Source organism: Nicotiana tomentosiformis, chromosome 7, assembly GCF_000390325.3.
Source record: "Nicotiana tomentosiformis chromosome 7, ASM39032v3, whole genome shotgun sequence".
Classification (NCBI taxonomy): domain Eukaryota; kingdom Viridiplantae; phylum Streptophyta; class Magnoliopsida; order Solanales; family Solanaceae; genus Nicotiana; species Nicotiana tomentosiformis.
The window spans coordinates 59,123,084-59,147,013 of NC_090818.1; the positions used below are offsets into that span (position 1 = coordinate 59,123,084).

Genomic DNA, 23,930 nt, shown 5'->3' on the forward strand with positions numbered 1-23,930 from the left:
GGCGCTCTCTGATGCGATCATATAAGGAAGACCGAGAAACCACACAAGCTAGAACCCGGCTGGGCTCCGAAACATCTAATCTCACAAACGGGTTGGCCAAGGCCTGAACATCAACTGCAAGCGGTCTCTCACCAACATGAATAAATGCAAGGGTACCCATACTCACCGCCTTTCTACTCAAGGCATCGGCCACCACATTGGCCTTCCCGAGGAGATACAGAATGGTGATATCATAGTCCTTTAGCAGATCCAACCATCTCCGCTATCTCAAATTTAGATCCTTTTGTTTGAACAAGTGTTGGAGACTCCGATGATCCGTAAATACCTCACAAGATATACCATAGAGATAATGCCGCCAAATCTTCAATGCATGAACGATGGCTGCAAACTCCAAATCAAACATGCACTACAAGAAAGAAGGCATTTCGCAACAATAATTTTTGTTGACATATATTCAATATTGTTGCCAAAATTATTTTTGGCAATGACAAAGAAGTCGTTGCACTCCGTTGCAGTAAACACCGATAGAAAAGTATATGCAACAACAGAAAATATTGTTGCCAAAAGGTAACTTAGCGCAACAATATATATCGTTGTCATAAGTTATTTGTTGTTAGTAAAAGGTCGTGGATTATGAAGACATGTACCAACAAAAATTATTGTTGCGATAAAATTAGCTTTTTTGCCAACAATGTCAGTTATTGCTAAAGAAATTGACGGTAAAGTTAATAATCTGTTATCAATACTTTTAGCAATAACTATTATTGTGGCAATAATTACTTTTTTCCAACAGATTCTCTAGTACTACTTTGGCAACAATTTATGTGTTGTTACTAAATACACAATTCATATATTCTTCAAATTTTTACAAATACATGTATAAATAATAAATTGTATTTTATATTTATATATATAAATAAAGCGTCTATACATAAAATTGATGCAGTAGATATACTAACTTTCAAAAACTAAATAGTCCTAAAAAGTATATCTTTTCTTACAAAACGAACGAAAGCATCATATATCTAAGGTCCTTAAATTCTATTATAATAGTAACCCAAAAAATAAATCTTCTTCCACCAACTTGTGCACTACGTGAATCGGATGTCAGGAATGTTGGTTTACGCATGCTCATTCTAAAAAAAAAAAAATATAATTAGATTTTGATAAAAAGAAGCAATAAAGTACAAAAGTGCAAAATGAAAGTAGCGGAAGCTTATTTAACTGCAACAACTTACAACAACAACAACAACATTTTCAGTATAACCACAAATAGTGGGGTTTGGGGAGGGTAATGTGTACGCAGATCTTACCCCTATCTTGTGAAGATAGAGAGGCTATTTCCAGTAATCCCTCGGCTCAGGACAGCATAAGCACCACATTAATCAAAAGAAAGACAAGAAGGGATAACACCGAGAAGTCATGTAAAGGCAACACAAAAAATATTAAGATATTAAGATGACCAAAATGACTCTGTAACAGGAACATCAACTTGAAAAGAGCTTGTGGAAACACAACATCAACCTTAAAAGCACACGCAGAAACATGGTTGGGAATATCAGATTACTAATGCCATCCTTAATCATTTCCTCAAAAGATTTATCTTTCTAGGGATACCGTCTTACTAGACAAGGGAAAAGTTTTGTCAAAATGGGATGGAGGCAAGTTAATTCTGAACGAGAAGGAGGAAAAGTATTGTCCACAATGACTATGGAGACACAGAAGTTAGAGCTTTAAAAAGTGCACCAGAAGATCATCTATTGTTTAAGAAAGAAACAATCACCCACAATCTGGATTATGTGCAAAGGTAAAGTGCATCATGACTGAAAGCACTCTTGATTTAATGCTTATTTCAAACTATTTGGTATTTGGTATGGTTATCTTGTTTTCCTTTTTTCATTTTCCACAGCCAGAGAGGAAGTTATATAATCCTGGTCACAAACAATCTTTGCATATTTCAAGTCATCCTCCCATGGGCATTCAGACCAAAAGTTCTCAAAGTCTTCTTGAAACCAAAGACTTAAGAAAAACCAATAACATATTTTAATGAGAAATAACAACTTAAGAAAAATAGATATGTAAGCAGTGCAAGCTTGATTAAAGTACTCCCCAAAATAAAGTTGCATCAGAACCTACTAAATACTCCCAGAGATACAATACTATCGTCGAAACAAAATACTAGACAAAGATTAATTTATTCAATTAGATTCATTTTCATATATAGCCAAGAAATTTCCTTTCACCTGAACTAGAATAAGTTTACTTACCATGGTACTATCATCCATAAGACTTGTAGAACTTGTCTCATCCAAATTATTTAAATTAGCAATCATGTCAAAAATTACAGCAGGAAGTCCAGTCTGTTAAACATTGTACAACTAAACTTAAATATGATAGAACTTTGAAAAAGCAAATTTATAACATCAAAAATACTAGAACAAGTTTCCTTCCAGTAGAACACAATATATAGTTTCTAGAGATTCAAATAAACATACAACATCCACACACATTTTATACCTTGAATATCTAATATCTCATGTAGAAATGACAAACATATTAGCGTATGAGAACGTCCATTCTTCAAAGCTAGTACCATAGGATATAAAACAGAACATCATGTATTAGACTTAGAAATATCTTTATCATAGTGTTTAAAACAAGTATTGAAGTAGTAGTAAATTATAACAAATTATTAGAAAGTCATTGTTTACTTGAATAATTGTATTCCATCACCCCAACAAAATACCTCCTCGCAATAGATCAGATCTAGCTTACTGCTCCTTTAGTTTCTATTATAGCTAAAAATAGCAAATTCTCTTTCATGTGCATCAGGACCATTTAGTGCTTAGTGTTCTGATCTATAGCATTTTAAATGTAAAATTGTGGCATGTCTATAGTCGAAGAAAGTAATATATTGTCACGATCCGAAATTCTCACCGTCGGGATCGTGATGGCGCCTAACATTTCACTTATTAGGCAAGCCAGCGTTAGAGAATCATTAAACCAAATCCTTATTTTCATCCCGTAAATAACAATAATTAGCTAAGATGAAATATAATAAGTGTGGAATAATATAAAAACTGTATTAATTACTACCACCCGGATCTGGAGTCACAATTCACGAGCATTCTAGAATTTACTACAAGTAATAGTCTGGAAGAAATACAACTGTCTGAATGAAAGAAACAGTAGAACATAAAAGATAGACGGGGACTTCAAGGTCTGTGAACGCCGACAGTTCTACCTTGAGTCTCCGGATAGCGGCCCAATAGCAAAATCTCGATCAACCCGAGCCGGTACCAAAATCTGCACAGAAAGTGTAGAGTGCAGTATCAGTACAACCGATCCCATACTGGTAAGTGTCGAGCCTAACCTCGACGAAGTAGTGACGAGGCTAAGGCAAGGCACTTACAAATCAACATGTACAGTTTAAGAATGTATATACAAATAACAGTAATGAAGAATTAGACAGGAGATATCGGGAGGGGAAAACATGTTGGGGGGAAATACGAGATAAAGAACTACTGCAGAATGATAACTGGAACAACCAATATATTATGAATCAACAGGAACACGAATACAATAAAGGAAAAATACACGGCATCACCCTTCGTGTTTTTACTCTCAATCTCACTATAAATCAATAGAAACGGCACGGCATCACCCTTCGTGCATTAACTCTCATAATATGGCACGACATCAACCTTCGTGCATTAACACTCACAATATGGCACGGCATCACCCTTCGTGTATTAACACGACATCACCCTGCGTGCATTAACACTCACAATATGGCACGGCATCACCCTTGGTGCATTAATACTCTCCCTTACCATAATGCAATGTATAAATAATAACAGGAAGATAGAATAACAAGTACAAGCCTTACTTTCATATTTGGTTCCACAATATAAATCTCAAATTTGAAATAAATGCTCAATTATCACCAGAAAATCCGTAAATATGATAAGAACGATCAATTTAACAACACTAGTATAAACACGTAGCAATTAGGCATAGAAAAGAGAAAATATAAGAAAAATAGAAGAAACATGGAAAATAAGTAAATTTGTAGCGCATAAGTATTCGTCACCTCACATATACGCCGCTCATATGAATTTCACATAGCAAATAATCTGAGGTTCCTAATTCCCTCAAGTCAGGGTTAGACACAATACTTACCTCGCTCCGAAGGCCACTTAATCCCCAATCACAGTTTTTCCTCTAGAATTCACCTCCAAACCACTAGTATCTATTAAAACATGACTCAATAATATCAAATATTGCTAAAGGAATCAATTATATTGCATAAATTTAGATTTTCCAAATTTTCTCTAAAAGGTCGAAAATCGACATCGGACCTGCTTGGTCAAAACCTAAGGTTCTGACCAAAATTCATTTACCCATTCTCTCCCGAGCCCGGATATATAATTGGTTTTGGAATCCGACCTCAATTTGAGGTCTAAATTTCCAAATTTCTGAAATTCCTAGTTTCTACCCAAACCCCTAATTCTACCATGAAAACTCTAGATTTTAGGTTGCAAATTTATGAAATAAAATGGGTAATTGAAAGAAAATGATTTAGAATCACTTACCAACACTTTGGGGAATAAAATACCTCTTGAAAATCGCCTCTAGCCCGTTTGGTTTTTGAGAAAATGATTTTATGTCTTAAGTCCCGCTTTGATTCTGTGTTAAGTGTTGGACGACAGTGTTCATCGCGTTCGAGAAGAGTATAGGATGCCAAGCATTCGCGTTCGCGAGACCTTGCTCGCATTTGTGATGGTTACTCCTCCCTAGCCTTCGCGTTCGCGAAACCATGCTCGCGTTCGCAAAGAAGGATCGTTGACTCTCCCCAAGATGTGCCTAACACTACGCGTTCGCGAGGAGCTGGTCGCGTTCGCGAAGGGTAACGCCCCCATCGCTTCGCGTTCGCGAAGAAGCAAATTTCAGCTGACCCGTTTACCCTTCGCGTTCATGAGAGTACTATTACGCGGCGCCTTCCTGAAGTTCCTTGGAAGGGCGACGTAAGGCTAAGCAATCGATGTTAGTGCGGTTGCTATGCGCCAACTGAGGTCCTCGCCGTACGCTAGACTAGATTGTCAGTGCTGTACGGGAAAATCAATGTCGTGACCAATTGAGCAGCGAAAAATGAGCAATTGATGATGAAAGCTGATGATTGTATTGATGATGATGAAAGCTATTACAAGATGCAATGCGGTGTCGGGGAGAGAGACACACCAGTACAGAGAATTGTTTGAATGCTTGAATGTTTGAATGCTTTGATCCCCCTTAATAATGCTTAAAAAAAATAAACCAAAGTTACATGAGTTGACCTAAGAAAGCTGTAGAAGCACACTGAAAATGAATGAAGTAAAACTACTCTATAATTACAATGAAAAAGACTTAGTCTTCTATGGAAGCAAGTCTGATGGTAGCAACTTTGTCTTAAGCATCAGGGTCTGCACGCGCATTGTTGTGGGCGCGCGCGACACTATTTGGATCTGCCAGCGGCGGGGCACTGTCTGTGCGTGCGGCGCTGTTGGAAACATGATGGTTTGTGCGCGCGGCATTGTCGGTGCACGCGGCACTGATGGCATTCGCCGCTGGGCGCTGACACTGATTATCGGTGGGGTGACAGAGGCGCATGCTCGCTTGTCACTTGGCGCTGCCGAGACCACGGGGCTGAACGTGGCGCTAGGCGTTAAGAGGCTTGCCGGAACGCCACAAGGTGCATACAAGGGGTCATGGGTCGATGATGGAAAGCAGCCCATGACATTCTCCCCCACCTGAGTTGGCGACGTCCTCGAACCTTACCTGCCGGATGATGATGATTGGTCAGGCTCTTGTTGGTTGGGAGGTCTGTTCCCCTCGGTGTTGTGAGATGTCTTTCTGAATGATCTTCCATGTATTTCTGAAATGGTTTGAGGTGGTTGACATGGAAGGCTGGATGGATTTTCCACCAGGTTGGTGTGTTCAGCTGGTATGTGGATTTCCCGATGCGCCTTTCAATGGAAAAGGGCCCAATGTAGCTTTGCAATAGGCGACGATCTTGGGTCCTCTTTGTAAACAAGTTCCGCCTCGGGGTTCTTACCATCACTTTGTCCCCTGCTTGATGTTGGGCAAAGCGAAGGTTTTGTTCGGCATACCTCGTTGCCCTCTCTTGGGCTTTGACAAGATAGCTCCGCACTATCTTTAAAGTTTGCTCCCATTCTGTTGAGAAACTGGCAGCTCGATAAGATGATGGCATGTTTGGTGTATTCACATTTTGTGGGAGTAGCGGTTGCTGTCCGGTAACAATTTCAAAAGCGTTTTTGTTTGTATGGGCGCACTTTTGTAAATTGAAACACAGCTGAGCAGCATCCAGAAGCTTCACCCAATGTATTTGTGACCCGGTTGCAAATTGGCGGAGATATTCCTCCAGCATGTCATTGAACCGGTCTGTTTGACCATATGTTTGCTGATGATGATGGCTTGAGTTGTAACTCAATTTGGATCCGAGGCAACTGTAGAGTTGGGTCCAAAATTTGCTAGTGAAGCGTGGGTCCCAGTCACTAATGATGTTGTTGGGCATACCCCAATGTTTGACAACATGAGAGAAGAAGAGTCGAGCTGTATCTTCTGTCGATATGTTCTGTGGGGCTGCGATGAATGTAGCATACTTGGAAAATTGGTCTACTACCACCATGATGGTTGCATGATTTTCGACCTTGGGTAATCCTGCGATGAAATTCAGGGAAATACTTTCCCAAGGTCTCTGTGGGACAGGTAGCGGCTCCAAGAGTCCCGCTTGTGCTGAGTGATCCGACTTGTCCTTTTGGAATGCTTGACAAGTCTTCACACAATGAGGGGCGCCATGAGCTGTTGGACCCCGATGATGTGATGTTTGTTTGATGATGCTGAGGGCAGCCGAAACCGTAGTTTCAGGTCTGTTAGTTCCCTCCTTTAACTGCATAGCCGTGATGTTTCCAGCGGCCATCTTGATGGGTATGCACGGTATGGTGCGGGGTTTGGCCCCGTTGTCTCCCATCATTAGGAGCATGTTGGCATATGGTACCGGGATGGTGTTGGTCTGCCTGAGGAATTCCAATCCCACTATTAGTTTGAAGTCATCGACGATAGCTATGCGGAGGTCGAATATTCCCTTGTATGGGCCAAGCTTCATTGGCACTTCTTTGGCTATGCCACTCACTGGCTGAGATGGAGAGTTGATAGCCTTGACATGACCCTTGCATTTTTGCACTGCTAGACCGAGGCGTTGCACCTGAGTTGAGGCCAGGTAGTTGTGGCTAGCACCCGTGTCTATCAATGCCCGAATAGGTCTGCCGTTTACTTTCATGTCAACGAACATTAAGGTCTTCTTTTGTAATGTGGGAGGCCTCTCGTCCGCCTTTCCTTTCCCTTTTTTGTCGATTGGGAATGCGTTCTTCTTGGGGTTGCCAACACTGGTTCCCGCCAAGGTATCATGAATGGATCCAACAAATGCGTTGAAGGCACCTACTTGATCGGCGCCGTCTGAGTCATCAGTATCTGACTCGTTTTCAACCATCGGTTGAGCATTGATCTGTATATTGGGACATTGATTGTTCCAATGTTCCCCGCCGCAATGACGGCATTCTGATGGGGGCTTTCTCCCCTGATTGTTGTTGACTGATGCAGCATTGTTGCTGCTGGAGGAAGGAGTCTTAGATTTGGATGCACCTCGATCTCCTCCGTTTCTGTTGGGGCCACCGTTGCTAGGTGGGCTCCCGTTGTATCCCCCTCGGACAGTCGGCTGGCGCCTATCCTTCTGAGTTTCCAACTGATAATCCCCAAGGCACTCTGCAACTTGAATGGCCTTGGGCAAGGTATCTACCCGTTGTCTTTACATCTCCATACGAGCATGAGGTTTCAAACCTTCTATGATTGCGAATAGTTTGTCTTTGTCCCCCATATCCCGTATATTTAGCATGAGTGCGGAGAATTCACGCACGTAGTCCCGCACCGACCTGATGTGGCAGAGTTCACGCAACTTTCTTCGTGTATTGTATTCCATATTTTCGGGGAAGAACTGCAGGCGTATGGCGGCCTTCAGTTATGCCCATGTCTGGAGAGTATCTTCACCGGCCCTGATGGATTCGTACTTGACTCGCCACCAGAGTTTTGCATCACCCTGAACATACATGGCAACAGTTGCTACCTTTTTGAATTCTTCCAACTGTCCAACGGCATCGAAGTATTGTTCGATGTCGAAGATGAAGTTTTCCATTTCTTTAGCATCCCGGGCTCCGTTGTATGGCTTGGGCTCCGGAATTTTCAGCTTTTGTGGCATGGGGGCAATGTTCATGGCACCCCTGATATGGTTTTCGCCTCCTTTGAGCAGGCTTTGAAGGGAAGCATTAACAACATTGAGCTGGCCTGTCAAGTTGTCTATGGTTTGCTGCATGACGGTCAGTCTGTCTGCCTCTAATTCCCGATGGGCTAAATCCTCGGCACGCTCCTGTTGGAGGTCCTCGAATTTGCCATGAATTTTGGTTGCCTCGACGGCAGCCGTTTCCCGGTCTTCCTCAGAGTCGTGACTGATGTTTGCTATGTCAATTTCTGCCTGCCGCATTCTGCGGTCCAGGTCGTCCAACCTTTGCACTAGGCTGGTTTTTAGATCGGGCAACGTATCCACGATGGGTCGTAATGCGTCAACTGTCTCTTCTAGGGTCGTGATGCGATCCCCGTAATTCACTATGGTCAGAAATGGTGATGATGATGGCAATGAGTTCCCTCGTCCGATGTCGAGCCTAGGCTCTGATACCAACTGTTATGCGGCGCCTTCCTGAAGTTCCTTGGAAGGGCGACGTAAGGCTAAGCAACCGATGTCAGTGCGGTTGCTATGCGCCAACTGAGGTCCTCGTCGTACGCTAGACTAGATTGTCAGTGCCGTACGGAAAAACCAATGTCGTGAGCAATTGAGCAGCGAAAAATGAGCAATTGATGATGAAAGCTGATGATTGTATTGATGATGATGAAAGCTATTACAAGATGCAATGCGGTGTCGGGGGGGAGAGACACCAGTACAGAGAATTATTTGAATGCTTGAATGCTTTGGTCCCCTTTAATAATGCTTAAAAAAAATAAACCAAAGTTACATGAGTTGACCTAAGAAAGCTGTAGAAGCACACTGAAAATGAATGAAGTAAAACTACTCTATAATTACAATGAAAAGGACTTAGTCTTCTATGGAAGCAAGTCCGATGGTAGCAACTTTGTCTTGATCATCAGGGTCTGCACATGCATTGTTGTGGGCGCGCGCGGCACTATTTGGATCTGCCAGCGGCGAGGCGCTGGTGCTTGGCAGTGGGTCTGCCAGCGGCGGGGCACTGTCTGTGCGTGCGGCGCTTTTGGCAACATGATGGTTTGTGTGCGCGGCATTGTCGGTGCGCGCGGCACTGATGGCATTTGCCAACTGCTGGGCGCTGGCACTGATTATCGGTGGGGCGACAGGGGCGCATGCTCGCTTGTCACTTGGCGTTGCCGAGACCACGGGGCCGACCGTGGCGCTAGGCGTTAGGAGGCTTGCCGAGACGCCATGGGACGCGTCCAAGGGGTCATGGGTCGATGATGGAAAGCAGCCCATGACAGTACCTTCGCGAACGCAAAGAAGGACATGCCAGAACACCAGAATTTGCAGAAAATCGGATTTTCCAAAGTCCAAAACATCCCGTGGCCTATCCGAAATTCACCCGAGCCCTCGAGGCTCCAAACCAAACATGCACACAAGTCTAAAAACATCATACGAACTTGCTCGCCTGATCAAATCGCCAAAATAACACCTAGAACTATGAATTTAGTACCAAATCAAATGAAATTTTCAAGAACACTTTAAAATTTCTATTTTCTCAAATGGATGTTTGAATCATGTCAAACCAACTCCGTTTCTCACCAAATTTCACAGATAAGTCATAAATATTGTATTAGACCTATACCGGGCTCCGAAACCAAAATACGGACCCAGTATCAACAAGGTCATACATCAACCAATTCTTAAAAATAAATAAATTTTCAGACTTTTAATTTTCATCAAAAATTCATAACACAAGCTAGGGACCTCCGAATTCAATTTCGGGCATACGCCCAGGTCCCATATTTCATTACGGACCCACCGAGACCGTCAAAATACGGGTATGGGTCGGTTTACTCAAACGGTTGACCGAAGTCAACTAAATTCAACCTTTAAGGTAAATATTCTTATTTTCTTAAATTTTCAACATAAAGGTTTTTTGAAAACATGCCCCGACTGCGCACGTAAATCGAGGAGGGTAAAATGTGATTTTAAAGTTTAAGAGCACAGAATAGAGTTCTAAAACATAAGATGACCTTTTGGGTCATCACATTCTCCACCTCTAAAACAACTGTTTGTCCTCGAACGGACATACAAAAGTACCTGGGCTGGTGAAAAGGTGGGATATCTACTCCACATATCGGACTCGGACTCCAAGGTGGATGCCTCTACCGGCTGACCTCTCCATTGTACCCGAACTGAAGGATAACTCTTAGACCTCAACTGTCGGACCTGCCGGGCTAGAATAGCTACCGGCTCCTCCTCATAAGTCAAATCCTTGTCCAACTAGACTGAGCTAAAATCTAACACATGGGACGGATCACCATGATATTTCCAGAGCATAGATACGTGGAACACCGGATGAACTGCTGATAATCTAGGTGGTAGTGCAAGCCTGTAGGCTACTTCACACACACTTTCAAGAATTTTCAAGGGTCCAATGTACCTAGGGCTCAACTTGCCCTTTCTTCCAAACCTCATTACACCTTTTATAGGTGAACCCGGAGCAATATTCCTTCTCCAACCATGAATGCAATATCACGAACTTTATGGTCGGCATGACTCTTTTGCCTAGACTGAGCTATGCGACGTCGATCTTGAATAATTTTGACCTTATCCAAGGTATCTTGTACCAAATCGGTACCCAACAACCGAGCCTCTCCCGGTTCAAACCGTCTAACTGGCGAACAACATCGCCTTCTGCGTAATGCCTCATATGGAGCCATCTGAATACTCGACTGGTAGCTATTATTATAAGCAAAATCCGCAAGTGGAAGGAGTTGATCCCAAGAACCTCCAAAGTCTATAACACAAGCGCGAAGCATATCTTCCAATATCTGAATAGTGCGTTCTGACTATCCGTCTGTCTGTGGATGAGATGTTGTACTCAACTAAACCCGCGTGCCTAACTCACGTTGTACAACCCTCCAGAAGTGTGAGGTAAACGGCGTACTTCGATCTGAAATAATAGACATGGGCACACCGTGAAGGCGGACAATCTCACGAATGTAAATTTCAGCTAACCTTTCTGAAGAATAGGTAGCTGCCACTGGAATGAAATGTGCTGACTTGGTCAACCTGTCCACAATGACCTAAATTGCGTTAAATTTTCTCTGAGTCCGTGGGAGTCCAACAACAAAATCCATAGTGATACGCTCCCACTTCCACTCAAGAATTTTTAACTTCTGAAGCAAACCACCAGGTCTCTGATGCTCGTACTTAACTTGCTGACAATTCAGACACTGTGCTATATATGCAACTATATCCTTTTTCATTATCCTTCATCAATAATGTTGCCGCAAATCTTGATACATTTTTGCGGTACCTGGATGAATAGAATACCTGGAATTGTGAGCCTTTTCAAGAATTAATTCACGAAGCCCATCCACATTAGGCACAGAAATACGACCCTGCATTCACAGAACTCCATCTTTCCCTACAACAACCCGTTTGGCATCACTGTGTCGCACCGTGTCCTTAAGGACAAGTAAATGAGGATCATCATACTGTCTCTCTCTAATGTGCTCATATAAGGAAGGCCGAGCGACTGTGTAAGCTAGAACCCGACTAGGTGCTGAAACATCTAACCTCACAAAATGATTAGCCCAAGTCTGTACATTTACAGCTAACGGTCTATCACTAACCGGAATATACGCAAGACTGCCCATACTCACAACCTTTCTACTCAAAAGCATCGGCCACCACGTTGGCCTTTCCGAAGTGATACAAAATGGTGATATCATAGTCTTTCAACAATTCCAACCATCCTCTCTGCCTTAAATTAAGATCTTCTTGTTTGAACAGATACTGAAGGCTACGATGATCAGTAAATACCTCACACGAGACACCGTAGAGGTAATGCCTCCAAATCTCCAGCGCATGAACAATGGCCGCCAATTCTAAGTCATGAAGATGATAATTCTTCTCGCGAACTTTCAACTGTCGCGACGCATATGCAATCACCCTGCCATCTTGCATTAACACTGCACCAAGCCCAATGTGAGATGCGTCACAATATAACGTATATGATCCTGAACCTGTGGGTAATACCAACACTGGCGCCGTAGTCAAAGCGGTCTTGAGCTTCTGAAAGCTTAACTCACACTCGTCTGACCATCTCAATGGGACACCTTTCTGGGTCAGTCTGGTCAATGGGCTTGTTGTAGATGAAAACCCTTCCACGAACCGACGATAATAACCTACTAAACCCAGGAAACTCTGGATCTCTGTAACTAAAGTATGTCTAGGCCAATTCTGAGCAGTCTCAACCTTCTTTGGTTCCACCTTTATGCATTCTGCCGATACAACATGCCCCAAAAAGGCAACTGAGTCTAACCAAAACTCATATTTTGAAAATTTGGCATATAACTGAGTATTCTTTAAAGTCTGAAGCACACTCCGAAGATGCTGCCCATGCTCCTCTCGACTGCTAGAGTAAATCAAGATATCATCAATGAATACAATCACAAAAGAACCCAAATAGGGCTTGAACTCCCAATTCATCAAATCCATAAGTATTGCTGGGGCGTTGGTAAGCACAAATGATATTACTAGGAATTCGTAATGCCCATACCGAGTCCGAAAAGTTGTCTTAGGGACATCAGATGCCCTAATCTTCAACTGATGGTAACCAGACCTCATAATTATTTACCCAAATTAACGAGTCACATTAACGCCACCTGGGCGGGCACCTATCTCGTAGGTTAAAACTTAATAATTACAACACAAATTTGGCAAGTATGCACAGAGAATTTCATACAAGAATTTTCAGTTAGGCCTAACAGGCATGACTCCCTATTATTGCTATAGTACAACTTTAATCTCACAATGGAGAACTTAAACACACGAATTTTTCTCACAAGGATCTCGTCCTTATATAACTTCCACCGCATCTCGTAGCCCAGTTTAAACATATCAATTTATATTAAAGTGTGAGGATCTCGTCCTAAGTTCTGAATCACAAGTAATATGCACATCGTGCCAATCAAAAATTTCCATTTTCTTCTTTTAAATAATTTCGGCTACACCAAATCACAACATATAATGAACCCCATACCGGTAGGGCATATAATTCATAATTTATAATTAATTATCCGGAAATTACATCAAAACTTACCGAAATGGATAACAGAAAGCCACCTTTAGCCTCACAGCTCTTATTAGTGACCAACATGGAATGATATGCGCAGTTATCTCCATAGAATCTCCCAATAGAAGTAAACACGTAAGTAGATTATAGAATCACGAAGCTCACTCATAAGTGGAGCACAATAGGAGGACTCGTTTCGATACTCAGAACCGAATCAAGTTAAGAAAATTAATCCTTTATATTAAATCAAAGTCGTACCTGTAACGACACCATATGATGTAGCGAGCTCCGCCATACCATAAAACAAATATTGCAATGGCTGGCTCTCCACCTCTAAGACGCCATCTACCCGCCTATCCTCCACCCCTAACTTGTCGTGTGGGTGGTGTAGTAACTGCAATGGGGCACGTAGCCTGAGTGCTTTGATGAAATATATCTCTCCCAAATTTGGGACAATTTTCTCATGATGTGCTTGGTATCGCCGTATTCGTAACAACCTCATTCACGGGTTTGGCTGCTCATATTGAGTCTGTACCAGATAACTGGAATAACCATTGTAGGAAACTCATGTCGGTGGTGCATTAAAAGAACTTACTGGAGCACCCCGATTAATTCGATGTGCGAATTGGGCTAGACGACTGCCCGAGCCCCCACCATAATGATTTATACCTACAGAGTAGAATCCACGGAATCCCCTAGAACCTCGAGACGTCTTGGTCTCCTTAGTTTCCCTTGGCAATTTTTTTCCCCTCACCCCGAACACGTTCTACTATCTTGGAAATTTCTACCACTAGAGAAAATGAAGTATTAGCCTGTAGCTCCCGAGTCGTACAAAATTTTACGATTATAATTGGGTCCTTCAATGAGTCTGTGGACTCGCTCTCTGGCTGTAGGAAGCAAAGTAGGAATATGGCGGGCTAACTTATTGAATCTGATGGCATATTATAACACCGTCATGGTGACCTGACGCAAGTGTTCAAACATTATGCGCCACGAATTACGGAGAGTCTGGGAACAAACTCTTTCAAAAGCGTTTCTTAGAACTGAGCCAAGTGGGCGGTGTTGCATTGGATGATCTGCCCTCTTCATAGGCTTGCCATGGACACCTGCGGAGAATTATCTCTCCCAAGGCTAATTTCTTCTTTTGTTATGCTGACTCAACACTGTTGAACTGGCTCATTTCTTAACATACTCTTCGATTCTTCTCAAAGGTAACCTTTACCCCTATTTATACACAACGATCACAAAAGTAGAGCTTCATACAGACAAATCTTGGCACGAACCACATAGTCCAGAATCTCGTCAACCACTGTACTTCCTCCGAAGCACCCCAAAATCCGCAACCATGACGTCCACGCTGAGTAGACCATCTGTAAATTTAAAGTTGTTTCTCTAACTCCTTTGGTACTGAAGTATAGGGTTATTAAGTAGGCGGACATACCGGAAGTCCCAACCTTATCCTCTAAAAAATCTCAGGCCTTAAACATGTGTAAATTTTGGGGAACCTTTCAGTACCATATATATACATTTAAGGCCAAAACTGATATAACACATGACCCCGCAGTCCATCCATTGATAGTGGACTCCCCCACTCGACGTGAAGTCATAGTTCACCACGTCCGATGATCCATAATATTAGCATTCACAACTCATATAAATTAACCAGATGCCAAGGTCCGTTACACCCCCCACATGATTCACTGGGTGGTCTCTCAATGCATCCGCATCTTCAGTGGGAACCACACGTTGAGGCAATGGTTGAGCATCTCTGGCTCTCTCGTAGTCCATCTGCGGCATCACAAACCGTTGACGCACAACTGATACCGAGTGTGCAATGTCATACACGAGTGGATACAAAGGAATACGGGATTTATGTTTCAAGCTAAATCAATATCGCACGATAAGGAATAAAAGAAGTGATATTGTTCCTAAACTTCATAGCCTCTGAGAGATAAGTACAGACGTCTCCGTACCGATCCTTCAAACTCCATTAAGCTTGCTCATGACTCGTGAGACCTATGTAACCTAGTGCTCTGATACCAACTTGTCACGACCCGAAATTCCCACCGTCGGGACCGTGATAACGCCTAAAATTTCACTTGTTAGGCAAGCCAACGTTAGAGAATAATTAAACCAAATCCTTATTTTCATTCCGTAAATAACAATAATTAGCTAAGATGAAATATAATGAGTGTGGAATAATATAAAAACTGTATTAATTATTATAACCCGGATTTGGAGTCACAATTCACGAGCATTCTAGAATTTACTACAAGTAATAGTCCGAAAGAAATACAATTGTCTGAATAAAAGAAACAGTAGAACAGAAAAGATAGACGGGGACTTCAAGATCTGTGAACGCCGACAGATCTACCTTGAGTCTCCGGATAGTGGCTCAATAGCAAAATCTCGATCAACCCGAGCCGGTACCAAAATCTGCACAGAAAGTGCAAAGTGTAGTATCAGTACAACCGATCCCATGTACTGGTAAGTGTCGAGCCTAACCTCGACGAAGTAGTGACGAGACTAAGCCAAGACACCTACAAATCAACCTGTACAGTTTAACAATGTATTACAAATAACAGTAATGAAGAATTAGATAGGAGATATCGGGAGGGGGAAATATGCTGGGGAAAATACGAGATAAAGAACTACTGCAGAATGATAACTGGAACAACCAATATATTATGAATCAACAGGAACACGAATACAATAAAGGAAAAATGCACGGCATCACCCTTCGTGCTTTTACTCTCAATCTCACCATAAATCAATAGAAACGGCACGACATCACCCTTCGTGCATTAACACTCATAATATGGCACGGCATCACCCTTCGTGGATTAACACTCTCCCTTACCATAATGTAATGCATAAATAATAACAGGAAGATAGAATAACAAGTACAAACCTTACTTCAACATTTGGTTCCACAATATAAATCTCAACTTTGAAATAAATTCTCAATTATCACCAGAAAATCTGTAAACATGATAAGAACGATCAATTTAACAGGAAAGAGACAATATAAGAAAAATGGAAGAAACATGGAAAACAGATAAATTGGCGGCACATAAGTATTCGTCACCTCACATATACGCCGCTCACGTGAATTTCACATACCAAATAATTTGAAGTTCATAATTCCCTCAAGTTAGGGTTAGACACAACACTTACCTTGCTCTGAAGGCCACTTAATACTCAATCACAACTTTTCCTCTAGATCTCACCTCCAAACCACTCGCATCTATTCAAAAACGACTCAATAATATCAAATATTGCAAAAGGAATCAATTATATTGCATAAATTTAGATTTTCCAAATTTTTCTCCAAAAGGTCAAAAATCGACCCCGGGCCCGATTGGTCGAAACCCGAGGTTCGGACCAAAATTCATTTACCCATTCACCCCCGAGCCCGAATATATAATTGGTTTTGGAATCCAACCTTAATTTGAGGTATAAATTCCCAAATTTCTGAAATCCCTAGTTTCTACCCAAACCCCTAGTTCTACCATGAAAACCCTAGGGTTTAGGTTGCAAATTTATGAAATGAAATGGGTAATTGAAATAAAATGGTTTAGAATCACTTACCAACACTTCGGGTAAGAAAATACCTCTTGAAAATCGCCTCTAGCCCGTTTGGTTTTTGAGAAAATAATTTTATGGCTTAAGTCCCGTTTTGATTCTATTTTAAGTCCTGGGCGATAGTGTTCATCGCGTTCACGAGAACACTGTCGCGTTCGCGATGGTTACTCCTCCCTGGCCTTCGCGTTTGCGAGACCATGCTCGCGTTCGCGAAGAAGGATCACTGACTCTCCCCCAGGTGTGCCTAATACTACGCGTTCGCGAGGAACTGATCTCGTTCTCGAGGAGCTGGTCACATTTGCGAAGGGTAACTCCCCATCGCTTTGCGTTCGCGACCAAGCCTTCGCGTTCGTGAAGAAGAAAATTCCAGCTAACCCGTTTACCCTTCGCGTTCGCAAGAGTACCTTCGCGAACGCGAAGAAGGACATGCCAGAACACCAGAATCTGCAAAAAATTAGATTTTCCAAAGTCCAAAACATCCCGTGGCCTATCCGAAACTCACCCGAGCCCTCGGGGCTCCAAACCAAACATGCACACAAGTCTAAAAATATCATACGAACTTGCTCACGTGATCAAATCGCCAAAATAACACCTAGAACTACGAATTTAGCACCAAATCAAATAAAATTCTCAAGAACACTTTAAAATTTCTATTTTCTCAAATGGACGTCCGAATCACGTCAAACCAACTTCGTTTCTTACCAAATTTCACAGATAAGTCATAAATATTATATTAGACCTATACCGGGCTCCGAAACGAAAATACTGACCCGGTATCAACAAGGCCAAACATCAACCAATTCTTAAAAATAAATAAATCTTCAGAATTTTAATTTTCATAAAAAATTCATAACTCGAGTTAGGGACCTCCGAATTCGATTCCGGGCATACGCCCATGTCCCATATTTCATTATGGACCCACTAAGACCATCAAAATACAGGTTCGGGTCGGTTTACTCAAAACGTTGACCGAAATCAACTAAATTCAACTTTTAAAGCAAAAATTCTTATTTTTTTAAAATTTTCAACATAAAAGTTTTCCGAAAAAACTCCCGGACTGCGCACGCAAATCGAGGAGGATAAAATGAGATTTGTAAGACTTAAGAGCGCAGAATTGAATTCTAAAACATAAGATGACCTTTTGGGTCATCACATATATGTGTGTGATAATGACTAACATGAAAAGTGATGCTATCTCTTTTGTTCTTAAGTAGTTTAATAAAATTGTTCTTAGGATCAAAAGTAAGTAATTGAAACTTTAACGCCTTAAACAAACTAAATACCTCAAAACTTTGCATATAGGATACCAGTGCCATCATGCTCTGTTTTAACATTTTTTGATCACTTAGTAGACGAGCTTCCATGACTTCTCATTTTTTCCGCTCCTCCTTAAGTTGATTTTCCACTTCTATTAGTTTGCACTCTACACTCTCATTTATGGCGTTCTTCTTCCACCTCTTTCTGTTGTGCTTGCATTTGCTCTTGAGTTACATGCATAGATCTCCTACTAGCTTGCTTGACTCCCGATCCTTGACCGCGACAATATCCTGACTTTTCTCCAACAAGTTTCACAAAAGCAGCATTAACAATTGGGTCCACATCAGTATCCTCTTCCACTTCTTGAATTTGTCCAGCTACAATTTCTGTCAGCTTATCCTACAAACAATTATACGAGCTTAAACTTGAAATATTTGTTTCAATCGGCTCATATTCTAGGATAAATATAAGAGTTTCGTATGTATATTAAATTCAGCAGAGGCATCATTAACCCAATGTCCTGACTTCATGTGAGTCATTTCCCAAAGTTTTTGAAGATTTGGCTCTTTGCCGGTGCTTGAATCTCTCAAGCAAAACAAATTATATTATGTTATTAAAGAAAAAATTATCAAAATTAGTCAAAACAAAGACATCTTACCGCATCATAAGATATTGCTTGGAAGGATTTTCTGCCACAAATATGATTCATTTCTTGTTTTTCTTTATTAGTTTTATTTCGTGCACTCATTTCCTGCATGAATATGTTTTAATTTAAGTAAGAAAGTATAAGAAGAAACTAAGCAAAATTATAATGATAAATCTATTTAATTTTGATGTACTCCTAATTACCTTAAAAGCATCAGAACTGAAATAGTCCACTAAGAAATTCCATTCAGCTTCATTAACCTCTGCTGGCATGTTCTGCAAGCTTTCCTCCTTCGTAGTAAATTTCTTGAAATGATCGTGGAGCCTACTACGACGATATAGGTATAAATTATTAGCTGTTTGAAGGATAGTATCTCGATTGTGTTGTGTGTCTGGAAGTTAAAAGGTGTCCTGCATTCAAAAAATACTTAAGTGAGCTTACTGAAAACTCCAAAACCAATAGAAAACATGTGAAGTCCTAGAAAACATGTGAAGTCCAAGTATCAGATAGTCACACTTCCATCAGCTTTAGTATTACAAGTTTTGACTTATTATTTAAAATAGAAGTTAGAGAAAGTCTCTATATTAGAAAATAGTTAAAATAAAAACATATAATTTGAACTAATAGCCACGGAAGCAAAGGGAGATGAGTAGCATCTTGAAAAAGTAACAACAAAAAAAGATAGCAAGTGAAAAAAAAGAATCTGAAGTTACTAAAAATTAAACAATGCATCTACTACTACTAAAAGTAAAGGAGCTCTAGATTTTAGCTTTGAAAACTAAAACTAAGGAGAATAAATAGTTTCTATTTTAAGCAAAGCATGTCTGATTAACTAAAAATTTAAAGTGATTTCATTAGGCATGGTAATTTGAGTTGTTTGATGACATGTTTATGTGAGACTTCCTAATCACACTTGCTATTGAATTTTCATATTTGAAGTACCTTCTAGGTGAAAAGAAAAATCAAGGAAAATGCTCAAAATTAATTATGCCAAAAACATATTCAACTACCCATAACACCCTAAACAAAATCATACTATTCTCTACTCCAAAAGTTTGGAGTTTTGCAACTGAAATTTTTATACTTTCATATCTTCTAGGCAAAAAAATAATCAAAGATAATGCTCAAAGTCAATTATGCCAAAACCAAATCAAAATAACCATAACACCCAAAACAAAACCAATTATTTTCTAGTCAAACAATTTCGAGTTGTATCATAAAAAGGAAAAAACAGAATAGAGATGAAAAGCAGAATGCGATTAAGAATTAAGAAGAAAGCAAATTAAGTTTAGCAGAATAATGAAAAGAGAAAACCTAAGAAGAAGAATACGCTTAAGCAATTTAAAAGGAGAAGAAATGCCTCTACCACAAGAAAAAAAGAGAAAAATAAAAAGATAGTTAACGTAAAATAGAAGCCTGAAAAATTAAACTTATGCAAAGAAAAACTAGTATTCAATAAGTTTTGCACTGGCAAAGTATGTTCTTGAGGGTAAATACCCCTTTTCAGCACAATGAAATTAAAAATAAAACTGGGGACTCCCATTTTCCAGGATGAAACAAAGAACAGATAAAGGCACCAATCTTTATCATATTCAGGGAAAGTACACAATAGCCCACATTCTAAATTATCAATCCCAAATATTCCCACTCTCACACCATTAATTCCCCAAAAAAGAACCTCAGATAGCATGACCATGAAATAAGGAAATTACATAGAAAACACTCACCATAACAACCAAGAAAAGATCAACGGCAACTCACATTACAACACAATTCAAGAAAATCCCAGTACACCATCATTGACTAGTGATTAAAGTATCACAAATTAAAAAGAAGAATACAATTAAACTAAATCAAAAGCAGAAAGCACCAGAAATTGAGTGAAACGAAATCGAAAGCGAGAACTCACCAGATTTTGGGTTGAACACATCGGAAGAGATCGAAAAATCGAACACACATATGCAAGAACTTAGTTTAGATAATGAAAAGAGAAAACCTAGATGCAGTGGAAACTAAAATTGAGCGCTAAAAATTTGGGAAAAAGTAATAATAGAATAGGGAAACCTGTTTTGGCGCGTTTGTTTTGGCGGAAAACTAAAAGTGATTTACTAAATTTTAGGCCACAACTCAAAGGAGTTGTTGAGAAAATTTTGTGTAATAGCAACAACTAATATTTGTTGTTGTCAATTATTTTTATATTTTATATTTATTATATTACTCCTTAAACAAAATAACGAGAATCTAAAATATTTGGTAACAACAAAAACCTAGTGGTGAAAAATTCTATGATACAACAACAATTTAATTACGTTGTTGCCATTTATTATACTTAGCCAACAACCATAGTATTGTTGTTAAAAAGTTGTTGCTAACTTATATATATTTAAAATTTATTATATTATTTGTTAAATACGGTAACAATATTAAAACTTTTGCTAACAGAAAATTTTTTGTGGGTAAAAATTCTATGATATAGCAACAACTAAATAAAGTTGTTGCCATTTATTGTATTTTGCAACAATATTATTGTTATTGCAAAAAAAATATTGTTAATTCTATACTTTCTTGTAGTGATGGTAGTTCTTCTCATGGGGCTTCAACTGGGGGCGAAGCATAAGCAATCACTCTACCCTTCTGCATCAAGACACACCCAATACCAAACCGAGAAATATCACAATACACTGTATAAGAGTAACAACAATCATGAGCTTCTGAAAGCTCTCCTCACACTCATCCGACTACCTGAATGGAGCACATTTCTGGATCAATTTGGTCAAAGGCGCTGCAATAGACGAGAAAACCTCCACGAAGCGATGATAATAACCGGCCAAGCCGAGAAAGCTTCAAATCTCAATTGTTGAGGACGGTCTGGGCCAACTCTGAACTGTATCTATCTTCTTTGGATCCACCTTAATCCCCGCACTGGACACCACGTGCCCTAAGAATGCTACCGAACTAAGTCAAAACTCACACTTGAAGAACTTGGCATAAAGCTTCTCCTCCCTCAGCCGCTCTAATACAATCCTCAAATGTTGGGCATGATCCTCTTGGCTACATGAGTACACCAGGATATCATCAATGAATACTATGACAAACGAGTCGAAATATGGCTAAAATACATTGTTCATTAGATGCATGAATGTTGTTGAGGCGTTGGTCAGCCTGAAAGACATCATAAGGAACTCATAGTGACCATAACGGGTCCCGAATACCGTCTTTAGAATATTCGAGTCCTGAATCTTCAACTGGTGATACCTAGACCTCAAATCAATCTTAGAGAACACTCTCGCTCCCTGAAGTTGGTCAAATAGATCATCAATGTGTGGCAAAGGATACTTGTTCTTGATTGTAACTTTGTTCAACTGTCTATAGTCGATGCGCATCCGCATAGTACCATCCTTCTTCTTCACAAATAGAACCGGTGCACCCCACGACGACACACTAGACTAAATAAACCCCTTATCAAGAAGTTCCTGAAGCTGCTATTTCAATTCCTTCAACTCAGCTAGTGCCATACGATCCGGAGGAATAAAAATAGGCTAAGTGCCTGGCACCAAGTCAATATCCCTGTCGAGTGGCATGCTCGGCAGGTCTGCAAGAAACACATCTGGAAAGTCTCGCACCACTGGAACAGAGTCAATAGCAGGGGTATCAGCACCAACATCTCTCACAAAGGCCAAATATGATAGACACCCCTTCCCAACCATCTATCGGGCCTTTAAATAAGAAATCACCCTGCTGAGAACATAATGTAGAGAACCTCTCCACTCAATCCTTGGCAACCCCGGCATCGCCAACAGTCACAGTCTTAGCGTGACAATCCAGAATAGCATACATGGAGAAAACTAATCCATACCCAAGATCATGTCGAAATCAACCATACTAAGCAATAAGAGACCAACTCTAGTCTCCAATCCCCCAATAGTCACTACACACGATCAATATACACGGTCCACAACAATAGTATTGCCCACCAGCATAGATACATGAACAAGTGAAACTAAGGACTTACCGGGCATATCCAAATAACGAGTAAAATTGGTTGATACATAGGAATAAGTAGAACCAGGGTCAAATAATGTGGAAGCATCTCTGTGGCACACTGAGACAATACATGTGATCACTGCATCTGAAGCAACATCATTTGGCCTGGCAGGAATGGCATAGAATCGGGCCTGACCACCCCCTGATGGCCTCCCCCTCTAGGGCGACCTCTAGCTGCCTGGGCCCCACCTCGAGCTGCCTGGGCAGGTGGTGAAGTAACTGGTGCGAAAGTCATAGCCTGAGCTCTCTACTAAGTTGGACCTCCCGGGCGATGAGGACATTGTCTCCACATATGCCCAAACTCCCCACACTCGAAGCAACTCCCCGCTGATGGTGGTGGGGACTGAATCGGGCCCCGAGTACCAGAGTAACTGCTAGAAGGACCTGGCACAGATGAACCCTGAACCGATAGAGCATGGGATGAACTCTGAGCAGGGAGCGTATTGAGAGATGACTGACCCGGACGAGCACTGTACGAACCATGGCTAGCCGATGCACCACGATGAACTGGACGAGCCATCTGAGCGGGCTTATAAGGATGACCCCTGCTGTGGTAGGACTGCCCCGAACCACGAGGCCTCTTGGCCTCCCTCTCCTCACGCTTCTGACTACAGACCATCTCTAGCTGCCGAGCAATATTAACCACCTTGTCAAACCTAGCACCCGATACACTCTCCCGAGTCATAATGAAATGCAACTAATAGTGGAGGCCATAAATGAACCTCTTAATCCTCTCTCTCTCTCTATCTCAGTGGAAACCAACCAAACTGCGTGACGAGCGAACTTTGAAAATCTCATCCTATACTGGGTCACAGACATGCCCTCCTAACGTAGCTGCTCGAACTGCCTGCGCAGCTCCTCCCTACAGGTATGTGGCACAAACTTCTCCAAGAAGAGAACGGAGAACTCATGCCATGAAAGTGGTGCAACACCGACTGGCCTGCTCCTCTCATAGGCCTCCCACCATCTGAAGGCAGCCCCTGATAGTTGAAAAGTAG

The 23,930-nt window shown here is 41.0% G+C and overlaps 1 protein-coding gene across 3 annotated transcripts; it reads right to left on the reverse strand.

The window, feature by feature from the left end:
• Positions 1-882: 882 nt before the first annotated feature.
• LOC104106063 (uncharacterized) lies at positions 883-21,181 on the reverse strand. Of its 3 annotated transcripts, none has more exons than XR_011409752.1 (4): positions 20,798-21,129; positions 19,092-19,298; positions 2,276-2,360; positions 883-1,130 (listed from the first exon to the last, which is right to left on the reverse strand). XR_011409752.1 is itself a non-coding variant. In XM_009614541.4 (4 exons), exons 2-4 carry the CDS (start codon positions 19,158-19,160, stop codon positions 18,417-18,419), a joined length of 387 nt encoding a protein of 128 aa, XP_009612836.1. In that variant the 5' UTR covers positions 19,161-19,298; positions 20,798-21,109; the 3' UTR covers positions 17,966-18,416. The 3 variants fall into 3 exon arrangements, 1 of the variants encoding a protein (XP_009612836.1); XM_009614541.4 differs by lacking the exons at positions 883-1,130; positions 2,276-2,360 and adding exons at positions 17,966-18,641; positions 18,901-18,993 and having other exon boundaries at positions 20,798-21,109; XR_011409753.1 differs by lacking the exons at positions 883-1,130; positions 2,276-2,360; positions 19,092-19,298 and adding an exon at positions 17,966-18,641 and having other exon boundaries at positions 20,798-21,181.
• Positions 21,182-23,930: the final 2,749 nt, after the last annotated feature.

Excerpts from the sequence above, each read along its gene's own strand:
- LOC104106063 (XM_009614541.4), bottom strand. The coding sequence starts at position 19,160 with ATGCCAGCAGAGGTTAATGAAGCTGAATGGAATTTCTTAGTGGACTAT. Across the intron at positions 18,994-19,091 it reads TCAGTTCTGATGCTTTTAAG|GAAATGAGTGCACGAAATAA; the intron begins GTAATTAGGAGT and ends ATATTCATGCAG. Across the intron at positions 18,642-18,900 it reads AAGCAATATCTTATGATGCG|GATAAGCTGACAGAAATTGT; the intron begins GTAAGATGTCTT and ends AATTGTTTGTAG.